Below are 27138 nucleotides of genomic sequence, written 5' to 3' on the forward strand. Positions count from 1 at the left end.
CCTACTAAAGGAGTTCGGTGAAACTGACTGTTTACTGTTCTATATGAATGCGCTACATTAAATCAAAAAGGAAATGTGGATTTATTATTTCCAAATCGTCCTCTGAACACCACAGGATAGCACTAAAACACACAGGCTGCAAGAAGTAAGTTATACTGGCCCTCTGGACTGACTTTGTGTCACAGCGAATAACGTTAGATTACATCCCGTTCACTGTTCAGGTCGCTGCTTCAGGCTGCGCCGCTCCAGCCGACAGTAACGTTACACATCGCGGATCAAATTCTTCGTAAAAGTCGTTATATTGTTTTGGGGACAATGACATGGCTGGATAGCTAGCTTGTCTTGTTGTTCAACATACTGTCAAATTATTTTTACTGATTGCCAACTGTACACAATGTTATTGACTTTGGATCTTGCTAGCATAGCGTTAGCTTTCTGGCTCGTAGCTAAACTGAAGGGTTCTGTCAGCTGAGCGGACTATATAAATATCTCCGGTTGCTAAGGGAGGCAAGTCGTATCTAAGGTTCTTCCTAATTCCTGGTGGAGAGAACAACGTTTGCATTGCATAAGAACCTGATGGATGGGAATGATTGTTCCAGGTATTAGTCAAACCGTCAGGTGTAACCAGGGAAACGGAGTTATTGTTTGGATAAACTTTAGATTTCGATTGTAAAACTAATTAAAATATGAAGTAATGTTTTAAAAATATGTTATTTGGCAAGTGACCATGGTATAAGCAGGTTAATGCCCTTCGAGGTGTCCATTGTCAGGTATTAATGGACTTCGGCGGAGGCAACCGTCCTCCGCCACGCCTCGCCGTCGTCCATTAATACCTGACAATGGACACCTCGTCGGGCATTAACCCTTACTAAAACCACAACTTGTTTTTGTTATTCACACAAACAAAATATATTATGTTAATTAGAGAGCTTCTGAGGTGTTGGTAGGTACCTTTAGAAAGAGCCAGTCTTGCTGTTTCCCTCTGTTTCTTGTCTTACATGTGAAGCTAAGCTAATCATATGCTGGTTGTAACTTCATATTTACCATAAAGACATAAGAGTGGTTTCAAACATCTCATCGAACTATGAGCAAGAAAGTTAATAAGCATATTTCCTTGCAAGTATTTCTATAACTTGCAACGTTCAGCCTCTAATGTGTCATAGCTCGTACTTGTTTTGTCCATATCTGTGCAGGCAGATTTTATTCAGAGTCAGAAAGATATTTCTGATGCAGATACAAATGACTTGGTAGATAATTTGTTTCTTGATCATAAGGGAGCTTTGACCTCACAAAAGCCTTAATAAATGAATACAACGGATACCATTTCCTAAGGTACAATATGTTTGCAGAATGTTTTACAGCTTTCTCAGAGGGTACCATGGTTTATTGCCTCCGACTTGAGATGCCATACAGCTTGGGCTAAATATGGCCTTTGCAAGTCATTGCTATGCATCGTGGGATGCTAGTTTTTCATCCTCTTCCTCTCTTCTGTCTCTCTTTTCCTCTCTCTCATTAATCTTTTTTTTCCCTCTTTTTTTTCTTTCACAAACACACATACACACAGAGACATTATTTCAGTCTCTCATGTGACTGGATGAGTCTGACTTTTCTGACTCTGACCCTACTGTAAATCCAGCCACCCATTTAGACCCCAAGCTGCCTAGGAATCGCAGTCCCCATCTGTATTTATTTATGCATTTGTTTAGACTTTAATTAGTCAACTGGAGAGCACTGCCAAACCCTCAACCCCCAGGCAGCAAGGCACAAAACTTGAGCAACTATCTACAATTCCCTACGGATGCTGACATGCTAAATTGCAAAAGCTGGTGGGTGCCTAATGGTGCTGTCCTTTCAAGATGTAAAACCCAGAATGCAATAGATGAGAGACTTGGAATATTACTCAAGACAAGGGTGAATATGCAGCTTGATCGTGGTCTGCAGAGGTTACAGAGTTGATCTGGTCGTCCACTCTCCAGTCACCCAACCTTCCCTTAAACACCTTGGTTGCTCTGACAGCTCCTGTGTTTGTGAGTGTGTTTTGTGAGTTTGTGAAATTGTTTTCCTGATGACAGACAGGATGATGCCTACACTAACATCACAGCCCATCCCCATAAAAACACACATACTTTGATTGATGGCCCTTTTGGTTTGTGGGTTTGCTCAGATGGGCCTCCATCTGTCTCAGGATCCTTGTTGCCTGCACAGTGATCCTCAAAGGATGGTGATACAACAATTATCATTTGTTAATGTCACATTTTGTTTACTTTTTAACTTTTTTTCTAGCCTCACACTCTATCTAAAAAATCTTTTGATAAAAAATCCACTTCCGTTTTTATCTCTTAAGGTGATGTTGGCTAAGTCATTGGCATCCATTCATTCACTTTGTTTTTCCCCCCTTTTTCATTAGTAACACTGATCATATGTCATGACTCACAGCCCCTCTTGAGCTCATTTTATCGTAGCACATTAATACCGTTACTGAGCTTAGTGCATTTGTATAATTTGCCTTTACAAAGGCAGCTCCACAGAGTCCTAGCTTTACTCCTTGAACCGGGATGGACAGAACTCACTGTGCCATAACAGGTCACGTTATCAGATAAATAGCCATGGATCTATGAGGGTTCAGTTAAAGGCTCTTCTGGCCTTTCCAGCAATCATTCATAAGTAAGCTGAGATATCACCCCTTTCCAGGATAAGCATTTCTTTTATGTGTTAACTACTGGATGTAATTTACTGTAAGGTCAGACACAGGTCACTTTGTCAAATTAAAAAATGTTTCCAAATGCAAAGCCAAAATTCCCCCTCGAAGACCTTAAAGACAGATTGGTTCTAAGCTTTGTTAACAACTGATCTTGTTCCAATCAAAATATAAGCTGTGGGTCAGAATATAAGCCTTCTGATCTAATACAGATCACCAGTTGGCTCTTTTGAACATCTTTGTAGATACTGTACCTCCTGCATAAGAGGCCGTGCCAAAGCCACTACTTTAGTTACTGATGTAGAAGCCAACACTCCAAAACATTAAAGAGCCCCTATTATGTTTTTTTGGGGATTTGTCCCGTCTTTTTAGTGTGTTATGTAGTATAGTTTTAGTGTATGTAATAGATGTATAAAGTAAAAAAAAAACACATGCCACTCGAAATGGAGCTTTCTCTCTCACAGACAGCACTTTTTCTCAACTGCCTAAAAACGCTTGGCTATATTGGGGTGCTCAATGTCGGATTTTACATAGGGCTAGAACTACCTTTTTTCTTCCAATAAGTTAATATACAGCCTATTATGATATAAATATCAACATATTGCTGTTAATAAAAAATGTGAAAAGAAAGAAGCTTTTTATAAATCTTTTTAAAGTACGTGACTAAATCCAACATCCCCATGACAAATTTAAGTTTCACTTTCCATGATCCATTCCTGTCCATTTTTCCACATTACTTCCTCGTTTGCTCCCGCAATAATTACTACAGCCACTAGAGGTCATACATATGGGTCATTATTAGATGCTTGCACAATCAACCTATACGGTTGTTTTCTGGGTGAGGACAGTCAGCATATTATAGACAGCTATGTTTTTAAAGCCGGTAAAGAAAGTAGGGCATGCATCATGTTCTAAAGTAACTCTATCAGCTATGAATGATGCATGTGTATACTGTACAGGCTTATTGAATAAACTCAAGCTCAAAGTGGATTTCACTGCACTGCAGACAGTATACAGTAACTGTTGCTATGGATGTGAGGGATAAGGGTAGCGAGTCTGTCTCTTTGTTTCATTGTTCTTTATTTATCTTGCGTTTTATACATTTCTAAACTTACTCAAACCAGCTTCCAAACACTAACTTCTGCAGGTCACTCTGTTAACATAAGGCATGTGCAGGCAGAAAGAGACCCCCAGCTTCACTTTTGCCCTTTTCGGCAGGTAATTAAGGCACAATGTGTGGGTGAGGCTGTCAGGAAATGTTACCTTTTGCAGAGATTATGCCAATGAAAGTTTGATGGGGGTTCACATAACATAGACTGTTTTGGTCTGTGCTTTCCCACTGCCACCTACGCTGATCTGGAGAGAGATGCATGTCTGTGTGCATATGTTTGTGCATGTGACATGCCACAAACTCATTTTCCTTACCAATTTATTCCTGTTCACTTTTTTCACTTGGCTTGCATGACTTGAAGCAACTCCTCCTTATAATGAAATGCTGTTTGCAAATTAAGCAATGAAAGGCCCAGATCCAGATGTTGTGTGGTAACAGTGGGAACTACAACGTAATGTTTTGTAAGTATAGCTTGGAGTGTGTTTTTATCCTCATGATGACAACTTTATAATACAGCCGGTCTGAACAGCAATACACAGCATAGGTGAACCATACTAGCTCTGCACTGATATACATGACTATGTACAGTATATACAGAAAAAATGAGGTCACACATTCATAGTGAAATACAAAAAAATGCCAACATGAAGATGCAATGTTATGGCTTCTACTAGAAATGGTAAGAAGAGATAAAGCAGGCATTAAATGAACTCCTTGCCTATCAACTGTAATGAGAAAACATGAAAAGTATGTTTATGTTGTCTAGGGTCCTGTAAACGTGTGCATTTGAGAAGGGCATTACACAGACCCTTGGTGCTGTGGGAAACGTCAAACTGTCAAGATGGCCTGGGTGATGAATCGTTCCTTTAACTGTGACCAATGCCACCCATTTTACTCAAACAATGGTCCAGTGTTGGAGAAAGACTGGGATGCTGACTACATAATGGCAAGTAATGTATTATACTGTATGTTGGGAAGCAAGAGGGAACTGACTGTTTTCACCCATCCTCTGAGACATTAATGCTGAGGTCAAGATCATGAGAACATACCCCAATTGGTAGCTTTTCGAATAAGGCCTTGGGCGACAGACTGCAGTTGACCCAGTAGGTCAGTAATTCCATCTATAAAGAATGGACGCATTTAGTCGCACTGTCCCAAACTATTGCTGGTTTTGTTCTCAAGTCAGGCATGATATATACACACACTGATACAGTGTGTAGACAGTTCCATTAAAAACTGCAGAATGAATTTATGCCTCCTCAGAATAAACAATTGGGTTACTATTTCCCTTCCAATCTTAATCTGTTGACTAGTTCTGTGTTTGAGGGTAAAACATCTTTAAATTTAACTTGATGTAAACCATTTGTGCCTATATATTATCCACAACACTGGCAATCTAATACATTTAAACTGACAGTTTTAATCTACTAAAAAGAAATTTGCAAAAATTAAGTTTTACAACCTGTAAAACTTAGTTTTCAAATTATCTACTGAATTGGAATAGTTTTTCACACGTAATCAATCATAGTCAACATATTGTTTATAATTTGTATACACCATGAATTATACCATATTCTACAAAAGGGCATTACATCACCGGGCCAAAGCCCTCTCCAACACCAAAAAATTTGAACAATATATTTTGCCACAACATAGCTGGAGATCTTATCAATATAAACCCTGCTTAAAAATAATTTGCAAAAATGAGCTAGTACCACACCCAGGCCGGATCCATGAGCAGCTTTATCCAGACTTGTTCATCCTTTTTCCATGGCCGACGTTTTTTCATTACCGCAAAAGAGGACAGGATATTAGTCTTCCTCAAGGGCCGGGGAGCGAACTGTTAGTCACAGAGCTGAGAAGTGTTGGCTATAAGGAGATGATATGGAGCAAGAGAGCCACGTAGCTTAGGGTGGGGTTGGAGGTGTTGGGTGAGTAACACTGAGCTGTAGTCGGATCTGAAAATGAGCATGCTCCACTGTTAGAGGATTTAAAAAGAAAGATATGAGGAAAGAATGTTACTTAGTATATTATCAATATATATATATATATACAGTGCCTGACAAAAGTCTTGTCGCTTATCTAAGTTGTAGGAACAACAAATAATAACTTGACTTGTAGTTGATCAATTGGAATCAGAAATGGCTTATATGAAAGGCAAAGGCTTCTGGATTATGGTTATTATACCAACATAAACTCTTGTATAATTCATTGAGTTTTATAATTGAATTAGGACAGAAAGGTCAGATTTGGCTTGGATAAAAGTCTTATCGCATACAAAAATGGAGTAATGTACGGTAGAAATTATACTTTATTTTGAATACACAAACATTGCTACAATAACATCAGAGCATACGTAAAGTCATGGTGCCTTGGGAAAAAGAAAATGAGCTCGGAGGACTACAGACATACATCTCGGCAATGACTCAAATAACTTATTGATGAAGTCATCTGGAATAGCAAAGAAAGCGGTCTTGCAGGACTCCCGGAGTTCATCAAGATTCTTTGGTTTCATATTCCAAGCCTCCTCCTTCATCTTAGCCCAGACATGCTCAATAATGTTCATGTCTGGTGACTGGGCTGGCCAATCCTGGAGCACCTTGACCTTCTTCGCTTTCAGGAACTTTGATGTGGAGGCAGAAGTATGACAAGGAGCGCCATCCTGCTGAACAATTTGCCCACTCTTGTGGTTTGGAATGTAATGGGCAGCAAGAATTTGTTGATACTTCAGGCTGTTGATGTTGCCATCCACTCTGCAGATCTCTCGCACACCCCATTACTGGATGTAACCCCAAACCATGATTTCTCCTCCACCAAACTTGACTGTTTTCTTGGTGAATCTTGGGTCTATGCAGGTTCTGACAGGTCTTCTGCAGTATTTGCAGCAATTGGGATGCAGTTCAATGGATGATTCATCAGAAAAATCAACCTTCTGCCACTTTTCCACTGTCCGTCCTTTCACCAAGCTGTGGGCCTGTGCAAATGCAACACAATGTTTTAGGTGTCTTCTATTTAAAGTTTGTGAGCAGTAATTTGGCCATGGAGACCACTGCGTGAGAGAATTCGACAAACTGTTCTTATAGATACAGGGCTTTCTGGTGGCCAGCCCAGAAAAAGGGCTGGCCCTGAACTGTCAGCAACAAACGGTCCTCTCGAACAGTTGTCTTACGGGTGCGTCTGGGCTTGTCACGAACGCTCGAACCTTCAATCCTTTTTTCAAATCTTTTCTTTCTTATCCACTTCCCGTCCGCTTTGCGGATACATTGAAGATGTCTGCCACCTCAGCAGCAGACTGGGTCTTCAGGCTCTTGCTGATCAGCAATTTGGTCTGTGGTTGAATCTTTGGCATATTGTGAGAGGTCAGGTTGCACTTCACATGAAGATCTGGTGTGCTGGAGTTCTTTTTATACACACCCGGGAATGTGTTAATTACAGTATTTGCCACAAGTGAAGCTCTAATCTGTGATTGGTTGAATCATTTAAAGACACGACAAGACTTTTGTCCAAGCCAAATCTGACCTTCCTGTCCTAATTCAATTATAAAGCCCAATGAATGATACAAGACTTTATTTTGGTATAATAAGCATAATCCAGAAGCCTTTGCCTTTCATATAAGCCATTTCTGATTCCAATTTATCAACTACAAGTCAAGTTATTATTTGTTGTTCCTACAACTTAGATAAGCGACAAGACTTTTGTCAGGCACTGTATATAATATATATTATTTTATTTTATCACCCTGTTAGGGGTAGTACGGTTCACAAAACCCACGGTTCGGTTCGTATCACGGTTTTAGGGTCACGGTTTTCGGTTCAGTACGGTTATTATTTTTTCTTTAACACTCCAGAATATACTTCAGCATATAGCTAAAATTAGCATATTGAATGCATGTTGCACAAAACGTGCACACAGTGGCAGTTCTATATTGTTTTATTTCATCATAGGTAACGTGAAATCCAAAATGTTCCCACACACCAGACTATAAACGACGCTGGCGCATCCTCCAGCTCTGGGCAGCCTCTCTCCCACTTGACATTTCTGCAGGTGACGTGACCTGCAGCGGCACCCCACTCCACTTGAGGAGCGGTCGGCTTGGTGTCTCTCAAAATCTGATGAAAATCTTTTAAACTGACCTTTGTCGATCTGAAATGAAGACAGATTCAGCAACTGCACGGCCTATTTCCGGCTTTTCCGAAATGTTTACGTTTGCGTGAACTATTTTAGTACAATATGAGATCGTATTCTGAACGAGCCGCCATGACAGTATGTTTTGAAATTTTGGACCAGCCAGACCCATGTGACGCAATCGTCCAATCATCTGCCATGGATTGCATTTGTCACGCCCATCCCGCTCGTCATTGCCAGTAAGTGTTTTAACATAGGTGTATAAAGTGGGCACTACGGCAGTAAGAGGTTAGTGCACATTAACAATGTACTGACGAACCGTTCGGTACACACATGCTCCGAACCGAGACTAGCGAACCTAGCGGTTCGGGTGTTTTTTCATGAACCGTACCACCCCTACACCCTGTGGCTAATGCGCTATGTACAGCACTTTGGTCAGCGCGAGCTGTTTTTAAATGTGCTGTAGAAATAAACTTTACTTACTTACTTACTTACTTAGTTTTTCAGTGGATCGACCATGTTTTAGCCGATGATGTGACATTAGTTCAGCATAATCTTGCAAAATGAGGTTTATCAAGATGTTTTTGGCTAATATGATGAATTAAACCTTCAGTCCCCACACACCACCAAGTCATCAAACTGGACCACATAGTTATTTTTTGCTTAACAGTAATTGAAATGAAATGCATGAATATAGATTATTCACTATAGCCCACATGATGGCACGGAAAAGTTTCATATTATCTTTTCAGTTAAGGCCATAACAATGATACCCTTATTCTTATCAACCATATTAGTGATACTGTTTTTTTATGAACAACATGCACCAACCTCAGCATTACTATGTCTAACAAGACTTAGATATAAGTATATGAGTAATGGTGAATTCCAGGGACCTTTTCACTTCTCGCTATTGACTAGTGACAAAAATGACTTAGCTTTGCTGAAGTGTCATAGAAAATCAGGCGTGGGTTATTAAAATATGTAATGGTTTGACCTCCTGAAAGTCCTTAAAACATTGTTTTAGTAAAATGGGATTCTTCTTTCCCTAATTGAATTTAGTTTTTTACTGGGGAGAGCAGTGTGCTAATGTATATGCTTTCAATGCAGTCAGGCTCCCTGTTTATCTTCTTGTCCAATTGCATGTGGGATTTTTGTGCATGTTCTCTGTGGGGGATGGTGGACAACCTAAAAACTGAAAGCAGCCAGGGCGACCTAAATCAGGAGAGGTGATAACTCAGACAGATAGCTGGAGATTACCCAGGGATCAAGAGGCTTAGTGGCCTCTCAAACAACAATGACTGGAGAGCATATCCCTTCTCACCACCCCCTACAGAGACCCTTATGGCTGGTATGGACCAAAACATGTATGCCAGTAGTCTCCATAAAAGACATTTGGCACATGGCCCTCTAGCTGTTGTTCAATGGACAAATAAGCACCATGATATTGCTTAAGAGACAAAACACTGTAAGCTCATTTTGTGAGAATAAGATGCTTTTGTTGTTGTTTTTTTATGTCCAGATACTGTACTTATGTGTCCTTTTAATATGGTACGCTGTAGAATTATAGGATTTGTGGCATAGCAACAGGGTCTGAAAGAAAGATTGTTTTTTTCAAATAACATTTAATGATCACAGCTATTGAATCACAGCTCAGTTTAATGAAATGGCTTTTTGTGATTTGATTTTGAGTCATGTGTGTCCACAAGGCCAAGAGTCTGTATGCATGTGGTTGTGTGACTGCAGGGGTGCATGTGTTTCAATGAGATGGCCTAACCATTAATTCATGATTGATCGATGAGTCTCCTACACTGTGGCCAATAACAAGCCCGTCTTCTCTCAGTATATCTGCGAGTGTGGGATGTGTTGGTGCGTGGGCTTGTGAAAGAGGGGCAAGAGAGGTTGCTCACTGATTACTTTGTGCTTGGCTTCATCCAAGGAAATAAAACCATTTGTTCAGGACATTTAGATATGTTTTTGCTATCCTCAGTGCCCTCACCTTTTACTGAAAAAAGTGCCAGAAAGACATGCTTCTTTTTTTAATAAGATCGAAGCAGAGTGAATACTTCCACAATAAAATACAATAAAATAAAACAATAGGAGAGAGAGCAACTCGATGTGTATCTTTACCAAAACCGTATGAATGCCACAGCATCTCTTGCTCTAAAAAACAGATTTTCTCATAATCACCTACAGTATTTGCAACTCAATCACTTTAACAGCATATATACATTTGTACAAAATGCATATATGCTGTGGATGTCTTTAGTTCCATTCTTAGATACATTTCAGAATGGAGCAGGGGGACGTTTGGTGTGGGTCCATGCTTGAATGTACAGTAAATTGTGAGGGGGGGGAGGTAGCTTCCTCTAGGCGATGCTTGTTCCGGGGACCATCTGGTTGTATTGGATTTTGGCATCGTTCACTCTCTGTCCTCCAAACCTTTAACTCGCTTTCAATCTCTATTGTTCCTTCCATCTCATGTCAAGGTTACAATAACAGTTTCACTATTTACCAGCAAAATGTATAGTTTTATTTACTTGTTTATTAAAGCTTATTAAAATTAACAGGTAAAAGAAATAATTATGCTTGTAAATTTCACAGTAAAATTATCAAAAATGAAAGGAAATGAAAATGGCAGCAAAGTGACTTTTAATCATTTTTAGTTTTGGTTGTGCTTTTTCAAGTTCAGTTTGAAATGCAAGATTTTAATGTCAAGCCACATGTGGTATTGTTTCCTTGGTGTCTTCTTTTTATTAAAACTACATACGAGAGTTACGTATGTAGCTACGGTTCTATGAATTCTCGATGATCGTCAGATATCTGGGCATTAAAACATATGAAACATGTCGGTTTAGAGAGGGGGATAGATAGAAGACTGGAGCAACTATCTGACAGAGCTTGACAAAGCTGTGAGTTTGGAAGTATATAGACGACAAAATATTTGAAAGAGCATAAAGCAAATTCAAGTGCTGCTCTGTGGCTTGAGCATGCAAGACACACACTAGACTGTGAAACATGAATTCAATCTCTTCCCTTTATACATGTATAGGAGCTGTCCTTGTGACATAGAGGCTTGGATTTAAAAAGATTGCTGCTTATTTTCAAAGTGTATCCTTTAAGCTTGAGAGAGTTAAATAAAGAATTCTTTTTTAAGGCTTTTTTATATTAAAGTATGTACAGTATATTAATTTGCAATTGTTCAGGTAGAATTGTGTTATTTTCATATGAGGGTGTAGTTTTTAAGCTTTAATTGTTTGACATATGCGTTGAAGGAAATTATGTATATTTTTAAAATCTAAAAATGTGATGTGGAATAAGGTCACCAGGTAATGAGCTGTAGGTCTTGGAATAATGCCAGCACCTGTTTATAATAAGCATTGATAAGACAACTTTATATTCCTTATTGGTTCAGATTAATTTCAATATGGAAGATGCACACTGTGTACTATCACACTGAATATTGGCCACAAAGTTAAGTAATTGTAATATACATATTATTTCACCATTGTGAGTAGCTGGAACATTTACATCATAACCTTCTTTAAGAGCTGGTTGTAGTCTTTTTGTTCATACACATCTGTGTTGAATTAGATTTGTACATCATTTGAGACGTTTAAGTCGGGAATTCACATGAGGTGTTGTCAGTTACCCTATCATCATTTACCCCAAAACATCAAAGGATTAAAGAGGAACATATGGCAGCTTTCAAAAGTTCTTGAAATGTCACAAAACCAATGGTATGGATCTATTTTCTTTTTTTTTTACCATACAATTGCACACACGTGGACACACATGCAAGGCCAAAACACAGACTGGACCACATACTTTCTCATCAAACATCCTCCCATTGTCACTGCAGACCCATGGGTTTCATTAGTGCCAGCTTTAAAACAACAACTCTCATTGCCACTCCCACACTCTAGTCCCAAATGCTTTCAATGGAGGAAGAAACAACACTTGCCTGAAGGGTACGTGCATATGAAATTCCACAAAGAAACAGTATATTCTCTGCTCTCATTTGACTGGCTCGGGAGAAACACAGTGTAACATGATCAACTCTCATGTTAATTTACCTCTTTTGCTAGTCTAACAAATAGTTACATCGACTAGTATGGTTACATGTGTGCTTATCACAGGTAAGATTGGAGATTTGCAATACACACCAACTTAAGATCCCAACCCATTCATTTTATGTTCAACATTTACGGACTGACTGAAATTAAAGACTTTGGTTGCTGCAGCGAGCAGGCAAAGCAGGTGATCCCACCGGACACCTTTATGGCAGTGAGCTGCCTTTGTAGTTGTTTTCACTGGATCTGAGGGGTTTTGTATGCTGCTTATGCACCCAGAGCACCTCACTTTTATCCACCCAGCACACCTTGCATGTTTTTTAGAAATGCCCTGAGCACCCCAAGTTAAAAAGTGTTCAACTGTGTGCAGAAAAAATAGCCTACGTCACCACAGCTTTTTCTCTGCTGTTTAATCAAATGACAACAAACTTTCTTCTTATTTTTCTTCCACATCAGAGCTATTGTTGTAAAGAGGGAGCGTGACAAAAATATATTATTGGTCGTTTCAGCCCACTGTTTCAGCATAAAGGAAAATCACAATAGTTGGCGTCAGATTTGCATCGTCGTGACTGAAATGCTACATGTTTTCTTTTTCCTCCTGCAATTAGTCTTACATTAACTGATATAATAGCAATGTAGTGGACAGCAGCTGACTCTGTGGTTGCCTAGCAACAGTATGATGACGCTTCCAGAGCCCCTGCCTGTGCAGGTTTCTCAAAGTAGAGGCAGAACACTTAATGTTTTACAACAGACCCTGCAAATCACATCCAGAGTTATTTAGTGTTTGATACTGACAGTATACTGTATATGTAACCCTCATTGGTTGGTTTTTGGTTATGTTGCAGGTTATTTATTTGTGACCAAATAAATTATTTTTGCCAGAGAGGACCTTTTTAAAAAGGGATAAATTAGGTGTGTAGAGTGGGGAAATTCACCAAACTAATGTTATGTTACAATATGTTGAGAATTCTTTAATACGCACATTTATTTTTGTATGAGCATAAACTGTATCTGATTATACTTCAGACTTTGTGCTGCATGTTGGAAGTGTTCAGCAAGCCTTCAGGGACGGCGTATCTAGAGCGATCAGACATTTTACCATTGGACAAGGGAGGATGAGCTGGATCCAGGAATCCCAGCCCAGGAGGCTGACTTATTCAGTATTCTGCCGATGTTTGATCCTGACCTTACTGTTGCATGTCCTTGGTGCATGCAGAGCGCAGCAAATGCCTTTTTGGGGGATTGCATGCTCCAGCCCATTTTAATGTGCCTTTTCATTCTCCGTACACTATCACTAAGCCCCGCAGCAGGGGCTCAGAGACACCATTTTGATTATTAGAATGATTGAATTAATGCTGCTAAAGTTGACACTTAATGGATTATGGTGGTCAGAATTATTAAAACACATGAGGCAGAGCTGTGTAAAAACATCCTGAACCCCTTAATTTGTCACACTCCAAGGGAATAGGTTTTAAAGTCTAACCTTGCTTATCTCGTGCAAAGCCCAACCTATTTAAAGGGATATTTCACCGTTGGTAAGACGAATATATCTTTAAATTGGGTCACTTATGTAGTAGAAATGTGAAAAAAATTATAGAAATTGGTGCCTTCTAGGCCGAGATAAGCCAGAAAATGTGTTTTTGGCTCATATGGATGAAAGACACAAAATCCCAGAATGCACTTGCTTCGTTTTATTGTCATTTCAACCATATACATGAAACAACGTTTCACCGTGGCTCAAGTGGTGTTACACATTTAAAATATATAAAAACGACTTACGAAACAGGCTACATTTAGTGCACACACATATGCTCCGTAAAGTCCAGCTAACGCATACTAGCATTAGCGCTTGGTGGACTGTAAACACCGATTAATAAACACAGTCGTAAATTAGCGTGGAATGTAGAATGGTCGGCATCTAATAGTCACAAACTCCACCAGCAGTTAGCAGATAGTTGGATACAAGCAGCTCATTTCTGCACAAGTCCGTGTTAACACAGCCCACCTCCAGTCTTACCAGGCGACAGAGCAGCAGGCTGGATAGTCCGGTACACTGTTTTCAGCCATGTTTCCACAACAACAAAACACAGCAGTCTCTGAACTCCCGTTGGGAGTTTCGTTGAAGTTGGATGCAGTCCAGTTTGTTGTCTAATGAGCGGACACTTGCAAGTAGGATTGATGGAACAGGTGGCCGGCTAGCGTTAGCTTTCCACCTAGCTAGGTTATACGCAGCCCCCGTTCGCGTTTCAGCGCTGAGGATGTCCCCCCCCCATGATCCCCCGCTCCGGCCGCCGCTCCAGCCCGCTCCAGCCACCGCTGGCCGCTGGTCAAACTAACCTGTACGGCGGGCCGCAGCAACCTCTTATTTCCGAACATTCATCTCTCTCCCGTCCCCCGAGGGCCGGTGGTCTAAAAAAATTTCCCGGTAGATTTTTTTGTCCCACTTCGCTGCAGATTCCGTATAGTTTCCTGCATATTCTCTGATCTGTACCAATGTCTCTCGTCTCAGGGGGACATGAGGGAGGGAAGCACGGTCATTCAAAAATACTACCCTGTTTCTGCTGATACAAACCTTAATGCTAAATCGGTGAAATATCCCTTTAAAATAAGGTCTAACACATACAGACAACAAGAATTAGTCAAATCATAAGGTACTGGAAGTAAAAAGAGTACCTTCTCTGGATTCATTCTAAACTGTCAATGGCACAATGCTGTAGCAAAGCTGTCAATATGAAATCATTGTGGTTTTCTTGAGTTAAGAAGTGATATAACAGTTTATTGTAGCTAAATATTATTTAAATATACATTTTATACCGTCATCTTTTGATTAATTCTTTAGCATGTAAGCACTATGTCTGTTCGTTATAAGGACATTCATTACCCACAGTGACTGGAATTGCTTTTTCTTCCAATTAATTTTCCTTTACAGGAATGAACACAGTAAGCAAGTATTGTTGTGCGTATCTGTGCTCTTTTATTTTTACAGTATTTTTATGACCATTACCTTTCCAAGTTTCAGAACCTTTACTGCAGAATAACTAAAGACCTGCATGCTTATAGTTATTGTTTTCACGTACAGTAATGCTCAAAGCTGCAATGTAATTGATTTTAATCTCTTTTCATTCCCTTAAACTTGGGTTTGTCCCCTGCCTTTGTATTCGTCTCTTCAAATGTGATTGAAACCTGTCGCAGGGGGTTTCTTTTGTCGATATGCTGTACATGTACTGCATGTGTTTGTATAAATTTTTAAAACTATAAATTTAATCCTTTTCTCTGCATTCCCACCGTTCAGCTAGCCATTTGGGCTCTATCTATTATAGTTTGCACAGTACAGGAACAAAATGGAGAAAAAACAAAGAAGGCACATTTCTTTTTGAATTACACCTATTTTCCTCTTTAATGACACAATGTGAATTCTCATTTGTCATTAATATACTTGCTGAGAAACTGGAGCCAATTGAAATTTGTAACCCATTAACTAAAAGCAATACCGCTGTCACAAGACATTAGCTTCAGTGATTCAGTTCAAAAAGGAATTAGGTTGATTTTCAAAGTTATTGGGTTCATTTTCCAAAAATAATCAGGAGAGCATGGTTGTGCATGTCGGACTCTCCTAAAGCAGCCAAGAGGAAACATAACAGCATTTTGACTGGCAAGGCTGAAATTCACTATAAATTGACATAATTTAGTCTTATACTACCCTCCACTGAGTGTCGACAATGCCAAAACAGATGTGAATTTATCCGCTGAATTTAACAGTGATTTATTCTGTATGCATTTTTACCAGCAAGAAGAGAAAAAAAAAACTCTCATTTAAAGAGGTTTACCCAATAAGCTCTTTTTTTTTTTTTTATAAGCCTATATCATAGTGATAACATTTAAATGGTACGTGTGAATGAAAAGGCTTAGGAAAGCATGGATCAAAGCATATTTATAGTGTTTTAAATGAATGTCAACCATTTAACAAGTGATCAACTCTGGAGGATCAAGTTTTTTTGTCATTAGCTAATATTGAAATTGCACATTCCTGGAAACAGGTTAAATCTCTATATCAGAGCAGTTTACACATTCACAGATTGACGTTGTTGGCAGATTCCTAGAATATCTCATGGCTAGTAATTCAGGAGCTGTTTTCAATGTCACATTTCATTTAAAGTCACTGCGATTGGAATTGTCGATATTTGCTGATGGCAGTATGAATCCCTGAAGGTAAATGCTTAATTATCTAATCATGTGAGAAAGTAGAAAAATGGAACAAAGAACTATACATTTCTCTTTTTTCACTGTGGATGGTTACCTCTCAGATTTGTTTTATTCACCTACAATAAAAAGGAGTAAAAGCATAAAGTTACTCAAAATGGTTGTTATCAAATAAAGTAGAAGTACCTCAAAATTTTACTCAAGTATTTTACTTTAAGCTTTAGTGCGTTACATTCAATCCAATGGCCAAATGAGTTGCTACAAAGCTATTTAAGACTATCAGCTCCACACAACTCTCTCTGTATTTCTGAGTATGTCTGTGTTCAGAAGATTGCGTCATCCGGTCACTTTCCCGCACAGAAACTCGAGTGAAGATAATTACCTCTTCTGAAGAGTCCATCGTGTTTTTTTAATCCTCCGTGTCCTCCTTGGCTACAAGCAACTGCGTGGAGGAGGTGTGGGGGTGCGTGAGCGATCACGTAAGGCTTGTATCATGTGGAGGTCATTACTTAGAATTCATGGGGGCGACAGAAACTACGCACTATAGCTCTAAGTAAATGTACTCAGGTAATTTCGACCACTGTCTCAGTATATATTTGGTTGTACACGTGAACACATTGAGACACCTGGGAGAAGTCTTCAGTGCCCAACAAGGTTTACACAGATACCTCAAATTCATACCTGTATCCAGGCTATTTCAGACTTCAGAAACTCATACAAGTCATAAAAAAACCAACTCAACAATCGCACATGTATCCAGTGGCAGACACTGTTACAGTTTATGTGAAGGAAGTAACAGAAATGATGTGATCAAGCCCTAACATCCATACAACTGTTAGATTGCACAGAACCGGGGAGGTGTTATACTATAAACTTCTATAGCCTTGTTGTGCTGTGCTGCATGGTTGGCAGAGTGGGATGCCAGTGTCACCGTCAGCTCTTTGTCAGCACAGTCTCCCAATAAAAACTCGTCTTTCTGCTGTTCCTCTTTTCGCTGTCGACTTTGATTGCTGTCGCGAGTTAGACTTTAAATGCGCCATCAGTTTAACTATGGTTCTGCAGGCTCTCTGGTCCATGCAATGCAAACTCACCATTGTACTCTGCCATAGCACGTCTAATGTCACAGCAATCTGTTGCACTCTTAAATTGTCTGAAAAATATCTGTGGTCTCTAATTGAGTGAAAATTATTCACAGTTAAACAGAAGTATATTTAAATAGACCTGTTCTTATGTCAGAAAGTAAAAAAAGTATATATTTTAACAAGCTTTTTCTTTTCTTTCTATCTCTCTTTTGGCCTTCTTTTGGGATCCATTGGTCTTCTGCCCTACCTTCTAATATGACAGGTAAGTCCATATTTTGTTTGTTGTGAAGCCTCTGAGCTGGATTAACTTCTATGCACTGCGTCAATGCAATTGTTTACCAAAATTGCATCTTAAGAACTTGCTGCACCAGGGACGCATTTTAGCACAATGGTTTTGTAAACAGTGAACACATTGTCTTTGCACAGATGACACTTGGAGAATGGGGTAATTCCATTTATGCAGCCAATATCATTGACTTTTGGAGAGATGCCAATCTATCCTCACAGATAGGGAAGAAAGAGGGAGCAAGGAGACCGAGTAGAATATCATTTATTCATCCTGACACTGATCAGATAAATGGGAAATGATAAATGCTGTCTATTTTTACTTCACTTAACCTGAGTTAACGTTTATTCAAAAAGAAGCTCCGGCAGTTTTGCCGTGCCATACCTTTCAAATGCTTAATCCAAGTGTTGTTTTGGATTCAGTTTTATTTGAGGTGATCTGACTATGAATAATGAAACATCATGCAGTTGTCCTGATGACTCATTTAGCATACATTGTGAATAAGTTGACTTGATGTTTGTCTGCTGGGTAAAGGCGTACACAGTCATCAACCAAGAGGACAAAAAGGCTTTGTTCCCAGTCTGCATTTTTTATTCATTTAAATTTTTGTTTGTTTGTTTGATTTCTTTCAAAAGCTGCTTGTGCCCACATCTAGCACAGTGAATCTAAATGTCCATTCAGGGCTGCTTACCTTATAGTTGTTGAAAAGGTCATGATGTCCACCGAATGGCAATGCGGCAGATTTTTAAGTGAGGCTCCATAAGGTAATTCATGAAAAATGTTGTATTCGTTTTTGTTATTTTTAGACTTCATAATATTACTTTTTACAGCCACCTGGGAAATAATTAGATTAGTCAATGTCTTATTTGAATAAAATTTGATATACAAAAAACAGATACACAGAATATTGACCTAGATTAGAACGACGTGAAGCAAAATGTGCCTTGAATCTAATTAAATACCTTTTCTTTAACATTATAATTCCATTGACTAGCTTTGTAAATTCAAAGGCACACATATATTTAACATCTTGATGGATGTAGTTTGATCTATCTGGACACACTAATTTACACAGTTTCTTTCTGATGCTTTTACCATCATTTTCCATTCCCATTATCATATTTAAGTCTTGTGCTGGTCAGTGCTCCAACAAATATTTAAATTATTCATTATTTTTGCACAGTTCAGTCTCCTATACATGTATAATACTCATTCAGTTGCAGATATATGTATTTTATTGATCTTCTTTTCCTTGTGGATGCTGGAGTACAGTAACACATGTCTTTAGGCATCTAATTTGTAGGGCTATTGACACATGAGGAATAAAGTGGATTGAAAAATATATCAAAACATGCAGGACCTACAAGGTCTGAGGGGTAAAAAATAAATTGTGCAAACATTTTAGCCTATATCATATATTGCATTACTTGCACTAGGGTCTATCTGTAGAGGTATATGAATAACAATAATACATGGATAAAAAATCCTGACTCCAGTCCTGGATAAAGCTTTGTAGTTCAGCCACCATAATACTCTGAATATTAGGCGATGACCCACATCTGCTCTTATTAGGGTTACATGGAGCCCCAGATGCAGGCCCAGCTGTTGCCATGTATTATCCCACTGACTGACCCTGATGTTTAATGTTAAATGCAAGACAAAACTCCATCCCGGGCTAATCCAACCGAGCAATAGCAAGAAAGTTAACTACAAAATACACTCTAATGATAATACTAATGGCCACCTGTCTTTTGTTACTCTCTCCCTCTCTGACTTACTGTAATGAATATTCAGCTGCTAACCTTGCCCACATTCTCTAACCAGTTTCACCTTCCTTAGCAGCCACCGTGGCTCTACCTACAGTACAATATGTAGGTAAGAATAATGATTCCTCAGTGATTATTATTAATTCAGTGTTGCATGTAAATTAAGCAGTGAAGGTACTACAGGTGGCCTATTGTACCTGTAGCTGTTTTAGTAAAGTTATTTACAGTTTGTTTGACTTTCATAAGGGGAGGGTTTGCAATAAAACGGTAAGCTTCCCTTAGTTAAACATCAAAATATATTATTCAGAAGGAGGTGTGAGTGTGAGTTAAATTCCCATTTGCTGCCCTCTTTTAATTATTTTCCAGATTATGTAGGTTTTGCAAACACCAGGATTTCACCAGGCTACTGTTGAATTAAGTGCAGTAATTAAGCAATATTACACGAGAGGGTGTGCTTTAATGTCATTATTGGCATGTGATGCTGCTTGGCCGAAGTCGTTTACCAACAAAATAAAATATATAATTAATCTGTATTCATATTGTGAGGCAATTCACTCTCAAAATATTAAAAGCAACATAGACGATTTCTAGTCAGTTTAAGTTAATGTTATCTTTGTAGAGATTGTGGGATTTCCCAAACTGAATAAATACTGCACATATAAACCCAAAACTGCTTTGATAGCTCAATCTTGTTCATGTTGTTCTATTTTTAACAAAGCGCAATGCCACCCGGCACAGCTGATGTGATCCAAACATTTCCAGTAGTAGTTAACTCAAGAGCCTTGTACAAAATAAGTTGTTTAGTCCGATAAATCCCTTTATATAAATATGTAGGAGAGCTTTGGTGTGTTCCACTGTGGTTCCTACATTTATTTTCATTAATAAAAAAACTGTTTTTGATTCAACTCTGTAACGTTGACATGGAAATAGAGGAGTAACCTAATATTTATAGTGAAAGTATGCTTAAATTGCTCTGGGTGTGCTATTGTGCTGATTAGAGGATGTTCTAAATGTCTATCTGACCAATCAGATTGCCTAGTCGGATCTACTTGTTGTATAATATCACATTTATAACAACGACAGCAGCAGTATTTGGAAGGAGGAAGAGAAGGTAATGTAAAACAAGCGATACAATGGTGTGTCACAGGTTTTTGATTCAAAGATAATGTTGATGATGATTTGAATATTTATCCCAATAACCTACCTGTTATAAAAGAAGCACTGGAAAGCCACCCACTCATTGTCCTTAGTCATCAGCAGCTCCTTACAGCCTACTGCAGTACATGCTGCCACCCATGATTTAGCACTCCATCCAGTTATGAGGGGGTGTTAAGCGTTTATTATGCAGCACAGTCCAAGTCCCAATGAGATGGCAGAATGTTGCTCGATCGATACCCCTCACAGGAAGCCAGGTTAATTTATTTTTTAAGGATTTGTTTGCATCTCTAAGGGCCCCCTTCGCTGCAGGTTGTGATGCCAGCTATTTCCCAGAAATCTGCAGAGTGATGTTTTGTCACTGACGCACACATACACCACTGCACAGGCGAAGGCACTGTACATGCAGGCACACTAGCATAGTTTGAACAAGGCTCACCACTCTGAAAACTATATTTGTGAGAACGTGCTGAGTGATAGTGAGGCTACATTGTGTTTATTGGGATCTCAGCTACAGTAGTAACTACCTGTACAGTTTGAGTCTGCAGTGTCCCTTCATTGTTTGTGTTTGACCGTTAGATCTGACCCAAGCCTCATGTACGAAATGCCCCACTTTTTGCACACACTCTCTGTATTTTCTCATTTCACTGTAGTGACCTTTACTCTTTGTGTCAGTAACTTTACCTTTCCATCCATCTTCCTTTTGTGACTTTTCATCTCAGCAATGCACTTGTGACAATATAGTCCTAGAGATCATATGATGCAGGTTTGTTGGGCTTATTTACAACCCCACATGTAACTGCATGTGCACAGATACGCCGCATGCTCAGTTTTGCACACAAAAGCTACAATCCAATAGCTTCAGACCTATTAGCATGTGCATTGTACATATGCAGATAGCAGACCACTGCGGCTCTGCAAAGTACAGAACAACTGTAACGTTTGCCTGCCCAACTGCTCTCTAAAAGAAGCCGAATTTCACACTTTTTATGACTGAACAGTGAGCTGGTTTATGTAAAACAGTTGCAAATCACCATGTCAGCCACTTATCATCTTCTGAATCAATTCTTGATTTACATATACATAAAACATATCATACTCATCCATCAGTGTAAGCTTGAAAATGTGAGGGAGAGATGAATACATTTGTTGTTACTATGATCATTTTGGTTACCACTCATCTGTATTGATTTACTGTTAGTATCATCAATCATGGCACTTATAATGGATGCTGTCTGAGAGCACATATCTCCACACAGGGTATTATCACCCTAGGCTTAGGTCAAGCAGAGATTTGATCTGTTGTCAGTTAGATGAATTGATGTTTTTCCCTACATTTACTGTGTTTTACGGGCACACAAAGAGAGAGAGAGGGAGAAAGAAAGAAGGTAAAGGTGAATAGGGATAGAGGTAACTCTAAAGTAATTTAACGTCAACCCACAGGACTCAAAGCCTTTAAAATATTCAGAGCCATTCCCCATCACCTTTTGCCCTGGTTGCTTGTTCAAGAAAGGAGTGAAATGAAATCAATAGTGGTGCCAGTGCTGGCCTCTATGCCAGGCATCATCCAATATTTATACAAATGAAGCTTCACAACCTCAAATTTACCCAGCAGTTGCATGTTTAAGGGGCTGTGAAGGACTCAAAGGGGGTGAAGATTTTAGACAGGGTGTGAAGATGAGAGAATGAAATAAATCTGTCTCCATCATTATGCCCTGCCGTACATACTGCCATCATTTGCATTCACATGCTACAGCACGTTATGATTAACAACTATGTTCAGTCTTAAAGTGGGACGCCCTTGGTACCATAAATAAGAAATGGATCATAAATCCCAGATGGCAACTTTAAGCCATTATCACCCCCCAAAATGTCTTCCCTAAAATTAACCACAAAGTTTAGTGCTTTTGTTACTTGGTACTACATGCAGACTATTAATTCAGATGTTCCCCAGGGATAATCAACCTGTTAATAGCCAAAATAAATGGGTATATTGCTCACACTGCACCTTTATTTTTCATCCTACATAGGCCACTTCCTGAGACATTGGTTACTGATACAGGGTCGCTTTACTGTCACAGATAGCTGAGTTCAGTTTTAGATTCAAACTCATCATTCAACGGCATTTGGCATGGCTGCGTGTGAAGACAAACGCCTTTGTGAGAAGAAACTATATATATACAGACACGTACAATTTAAAAAAAAAGTTTTTGATAACATTTTGACGGAACATTTTTAGCTTATTGTTTGAAATTGGCGTTATCCCATGTATTTATATTATATAACGTGAAATGCATGTTTCCCGTTCATGAGAATGCGTTGACTCAAGTGCAACACACTGAAATCCCAGCATATCTTCATATTAAAGACGATGATTTGGATGTGGTGGGATTTTACCTGAGAAAAGAAGGTAATTTGATATGTATATCCCATGGCTCACTTTGTCAATCCCTTCAGGATCCTCCTCGATCTTGTGATTACAGGAATTAATTCAAATTGAATCAATTATTTTTTGTGAGCTTGCAATTTTATCCAATCCCTGGAATATTTCCCCCAAATTGCCCGTTTTGACACTCACTGCAATTTTCAGCTGAAAATATTTAATTTCAGAACCACTTATTATGAATCTTGGTCAAATAAAATAAATGGGGAAAATAATCAGACACACTATTGCCTGAGGGACATATGCACTTCTTCTCAGGCAGGGCATACTCCCAGGCTTTCCACCAATTTAAACCTCACCAAACCATCTCTGATCCTATAAGAACCAATTCTTACCTGTGTTTCTGACCCCTTGTTGCATATTGTTCAAAGAACACCAGGACACCAACTGCACTTACAATGTTGTTGATAAGTTTGAAGATAACGTTTTACTCTTATTGGAACTACTTATGTAATGATTGTCAGTGAGTTCTTAAAACATTTTTATTCCTGCTGACTTACAAGTTGTAAACATTATCTTAATTTATCGCAAAATAACACAAAAATGAGGCAAATAGATTTTTTTTCAGAAAAGCCGCTGCAAATTCAGTATTGATGTTGCCCCCGCTGTGGAGGTTTGCAGAGTATGGTGCACAATAGGTAAAATGCAGCCACAGTATGAGAATATGCACACTAGAGAGCAGTCTGTTCCCTCTTTCTGCAGTCGTTGTGATCCTCCATCTCACTCTCACTTCCCCCCTTCTCACACAACATACTGTTCATGTCAAAGGACCCAGGAAACACAACATCTGTCAGTGCACTAATTTACACAATGAACACCAGAGGAAGAAGGATATATATACACCTCAAAATGGCCTTGTATTCAACAAACATTTTACATCACATGGAAACACAGTGAAGAATATTGTATGTGCAAATCTTCATTTAAGCTGCTGGATAATTCCTTCAATAATTCTGATACAATTTGGAATTGTATTTTGAAGTATGCATGATTTTGATGATTGTTGCCTTTAGTGTGCTTGATTCAGTGAAAGGAGGCATCGAGCCAAAGAGTGAGAGGCAATGACAGGCATAGCTTTAGATCTTTGACGCTCTGCTTTCTTTACTTGGATGGTGCACAAATAGTGATGTGATATTATGGAATTATGCTATCCGATGTGATAGATCATTTGAATCTATTCTCAGATAGGCAATGGGAAGGGGGAAAACTACACTGATAGTGAGCAAACACAGTGAATGCTAAAACAACAAATATGAGTTAAAACAGAGATCTAAAATTCAGACCATGGGTTTTACATTGGAGATGAGATGCATCTACTGTATCCCTTTGCCTCTTTTTTTCGTATTTCATTTTTTTGGTTCGACACACTGCAGAGACATTGCTCTCCAGTCTACAGGCGCAAAGACTGCATCTATTGTCATCCATCCTTTCTGACAGGCTTCTCACGTACAAATGAATTTACTGTGAATAGCATTTCATTTATTTAAACATTTTTTGTAGTTTACAAAAGAAATAGATTATTTTGTATCATTTTTTTCCACACTTGCACTTCTTCTTTTAACATATTTTACACAGACTTTTATTTTTACATTTGTAATCCAACTTAAACAATTTTTTTTAGATTTTAAATGCTTGTCAAATATTGTGTTTACCATAATACAAATGGTGTTTTTTTTCTTTTTTTCTTCTTTTGTGTGTCCCCAGTTTATTTTCAAACAATAATTAAATGTCCTGAAGTAAAAATACACATTAAAGCTCAAATATCCACCCAAGAGAGAAAAGCCTCAGTTCCCACAATGTATTCTGTAGAACATCAACAGGTCCAAGAGTCAGGTGCCTCTTATGCCCCGTGGCCTAAACTCAGCAGTAGATAGTAGTAGCAGTAAATCCACCGCAAAATAGTCGCATAAAGCACACTCCTTTCACATCACAGTGAGAAGCTGTGTAAAAAGTGTCCAAAAAGATCCCTTTATTCCTTCTGTCCCGCAATATTCCCCTCCCCAATGTATCCAAAAAAGTGATGTTACTGTATATCCAGATAATCACAGGTAAAGACTTACTCACAAAGCAGGGTCACACCTCACATTCCCGAGAAGGTTGCTGTTGGCAAGTGCAAGAGCCATATTCATTGATGATTACCAGGGCTCCCTCAATGTGGTTAGGTTTATAGTCAACATAGTACTCCGGTGTAGAAATTGCAGCCATCTGCTGCATGCTTTGCTTTTGCTTCTGCTTACGGCGCTGACTGCTGAAACACTGCCTCAGTTGTCTTATTCCAGCTGGAAAACACTTCCATGCCACATACAGCATGAGCACAATGATGAGAAAGGAAAAGATGAGTGCCATGGTGCCAGTCACCACCTTGTGGATCTGCATGGTGCTCTCCAGGTCATCGTGGCCCACTGTGACAGTGAAAGAACTGGTAACCACCTCGCTACCCTCACCCTCATAAGGGTTAGGAGTAAATGGGCCCTGGAAAACAGAACCACCCTGGGCCAGATCCCTTGTAGAGGCGTACAGGCCTGCTGTAGTTACTTCCATTTGGGGATCCTCACATAGGTGAAAAGCATAGACAGCATCCAACACATCCTCGCCCTGTGCGGTGTCGGGGCTTGAACACAGCAGGGAATTATCACGCTGGCCTCGGAAGGCACTCAGCCAAGAGGCCAAGGCACACACATTGCGACTGCACTCCCAGTCATTCCCTGCCAGGGTAATGCTGTCCAAAGATGACCACGAATCCAGGATGCGCTGTTCCACAGAGGTCAACCGATTGGAGTCTAGCATGAGCACCTTGAGGTTGGGTGCGCTCTCAAAAACATGTGGCTCCATGTACTCGATTTCATTGGCTGACAGGTCAATCTTCTCTAAAAAATGCCATGTCCAGTCCAGTGTATTGACAACAACAGTGGCACGATTGTTGTGCATGTACAGGGTGCGTAAAGAGATGAGGCGAGGGAAGTGGGCTAGGTTGACTTTAACCAGCTCATTGTGCTCAAGATGCAACTCAGTCAACTTGAAGAGGCCAGCGAAGGAGTTTCGTGCCAGGCTCTGCAGTTGGTTGTATCCCAAGTCTAGAAACTGCATGCTCCGGCAGTCTTGAAAAATCCGCACTGGCACAAATTTGAGAGCATTGTAGCGCAAATGCAAATTGGTGAGCTTTCTAAGGCCGTGGAACAGGTCAGGCTCTAGTGCCTGCAGCCTGTTGTATGAGAGGTCCAGGATACGCAGGTTTGGGAGGGGCCTAAAGGTACCATTTGGCAGACTCTCAATGCGGTTGCTGCTGAGGTCTAACTCCTTGACCCGTCTTAGCCTGTCAAATGCACCCTCCTCTACAATGTCAATGTTGTTGTGATCTAGGTAGAGCCAGGTGAGCTGTGACAGACCAACCAGTTGGCCTTCACGCAGCTCGGTCAAGTTGTTCTCTCTCATGGACAGGCCCATAGCGCTGCTCAGATTGCGGGGAATGTCTGTGAGGTTGAGCCCCTCGCAGTACAGCAGCTTGCTGTCGCAGCGGCACAGCCTTGGACAAACCCCCTCAACCAAGGGAACCGTTCTTAGAAATATTCCCAATAAACACAGTATCAACCCAGGGGGCTTCTTCAGTGGCCACTTCAAGTACAGTCCAATTAGAAGGAAATCCATTAGCATAAATATCCAGGGATGTCTCTGAGAAAATGTCCATTGAACCACTCTGGATATTGTTTTAGCACCTATCACATAATATTTATCACATCATATTTAATCAATTAAAAAAATGTTTTCTATTCCGTTTTTGTATTCTAGCTGCAGACAGTGATATTATATTTTGTTTACTTTGTCAGCCAAGGGAATCCTGGTTGGAAATGCAAAAGGATTACGGGCAAGGCTCTTTACTTATGTTAGATATCAAGCAGTGGGTAGAGAGTAAAGGGGATAGAAAAAATAAAATTGTCCTCATTGATCGATCTTATTTTAAAAGATTCCTACTCACCCCTATTCAAAAGCTGACAATCTCCATTCAGCATCTCGCTTTGTGCCCCAACACTAATTATGTGCGAACTAAAAAAGACACCACTGTGGTACAAATCCCCCCCCCCCTCCCTTCTCTCTTTTCAGTGGACACCAGATCCTTGGCAGGCTTACAATGTCTTAGTTCTCCTCAAGTGAAAGAGCCAGAAAGAGAAGGATTCCAAGTAGCTTTCAGCTAGATGGTAGGA

The 27138-nt window shown here is 39.5% G+C and overlaps 2 protein-coding genes across 2 annotated transcripts in view; one reads left to right on the top strand and one right to left on the bottom strand.

The window, feature by feature from the left end:
- Positions 1-27138, top strand: part of ctnna2 (catenin (cadherin-associated protein), alpha 2) — a 331452-nt gene that overhangs the window by 185957 nt on the left and 118357 nt on the right. The window lies entirely within an intron of this gene.
- On the bottom strand, positions 23407-26998 carry lrrtm1 (leucine rich repeat transmembrane neuronal 1). The gene has a single exon (XM_039802060.1). It carries the CDS (start codon positions 26588-26590, stop codon positions 25013-25015), a length of 1578 nt encoding a protein of 525 aa, XP_039657994.1. The 5' UTR covers positions 26591-26998; the 3' UTR covers positions 23407-25012.

This window comes from Perca fluviatilis, chromosome 1 (assembly GCF_010015445.1).
Source record: "Perca fluviatilis chromosome 1, GENO_Pfluv_1.0, whole genome shotgun sequence".
Lineage (NCBI taxonomy): Eukaryota > Metazoa > Chordata > Actinopteri > Perciformes > Percidae > Perca > Perca fluviatilis.

Bases quoted from the DNA above. Each gene is read 5' to 3' on its own strand.
- lrrtm1 (XM_039802060.1), bottom strand. From the start codon at position 26,590: ATGCTAATGGATTTCCTTCTAATTGGACTGTACTTGAAGTGGCCACTG.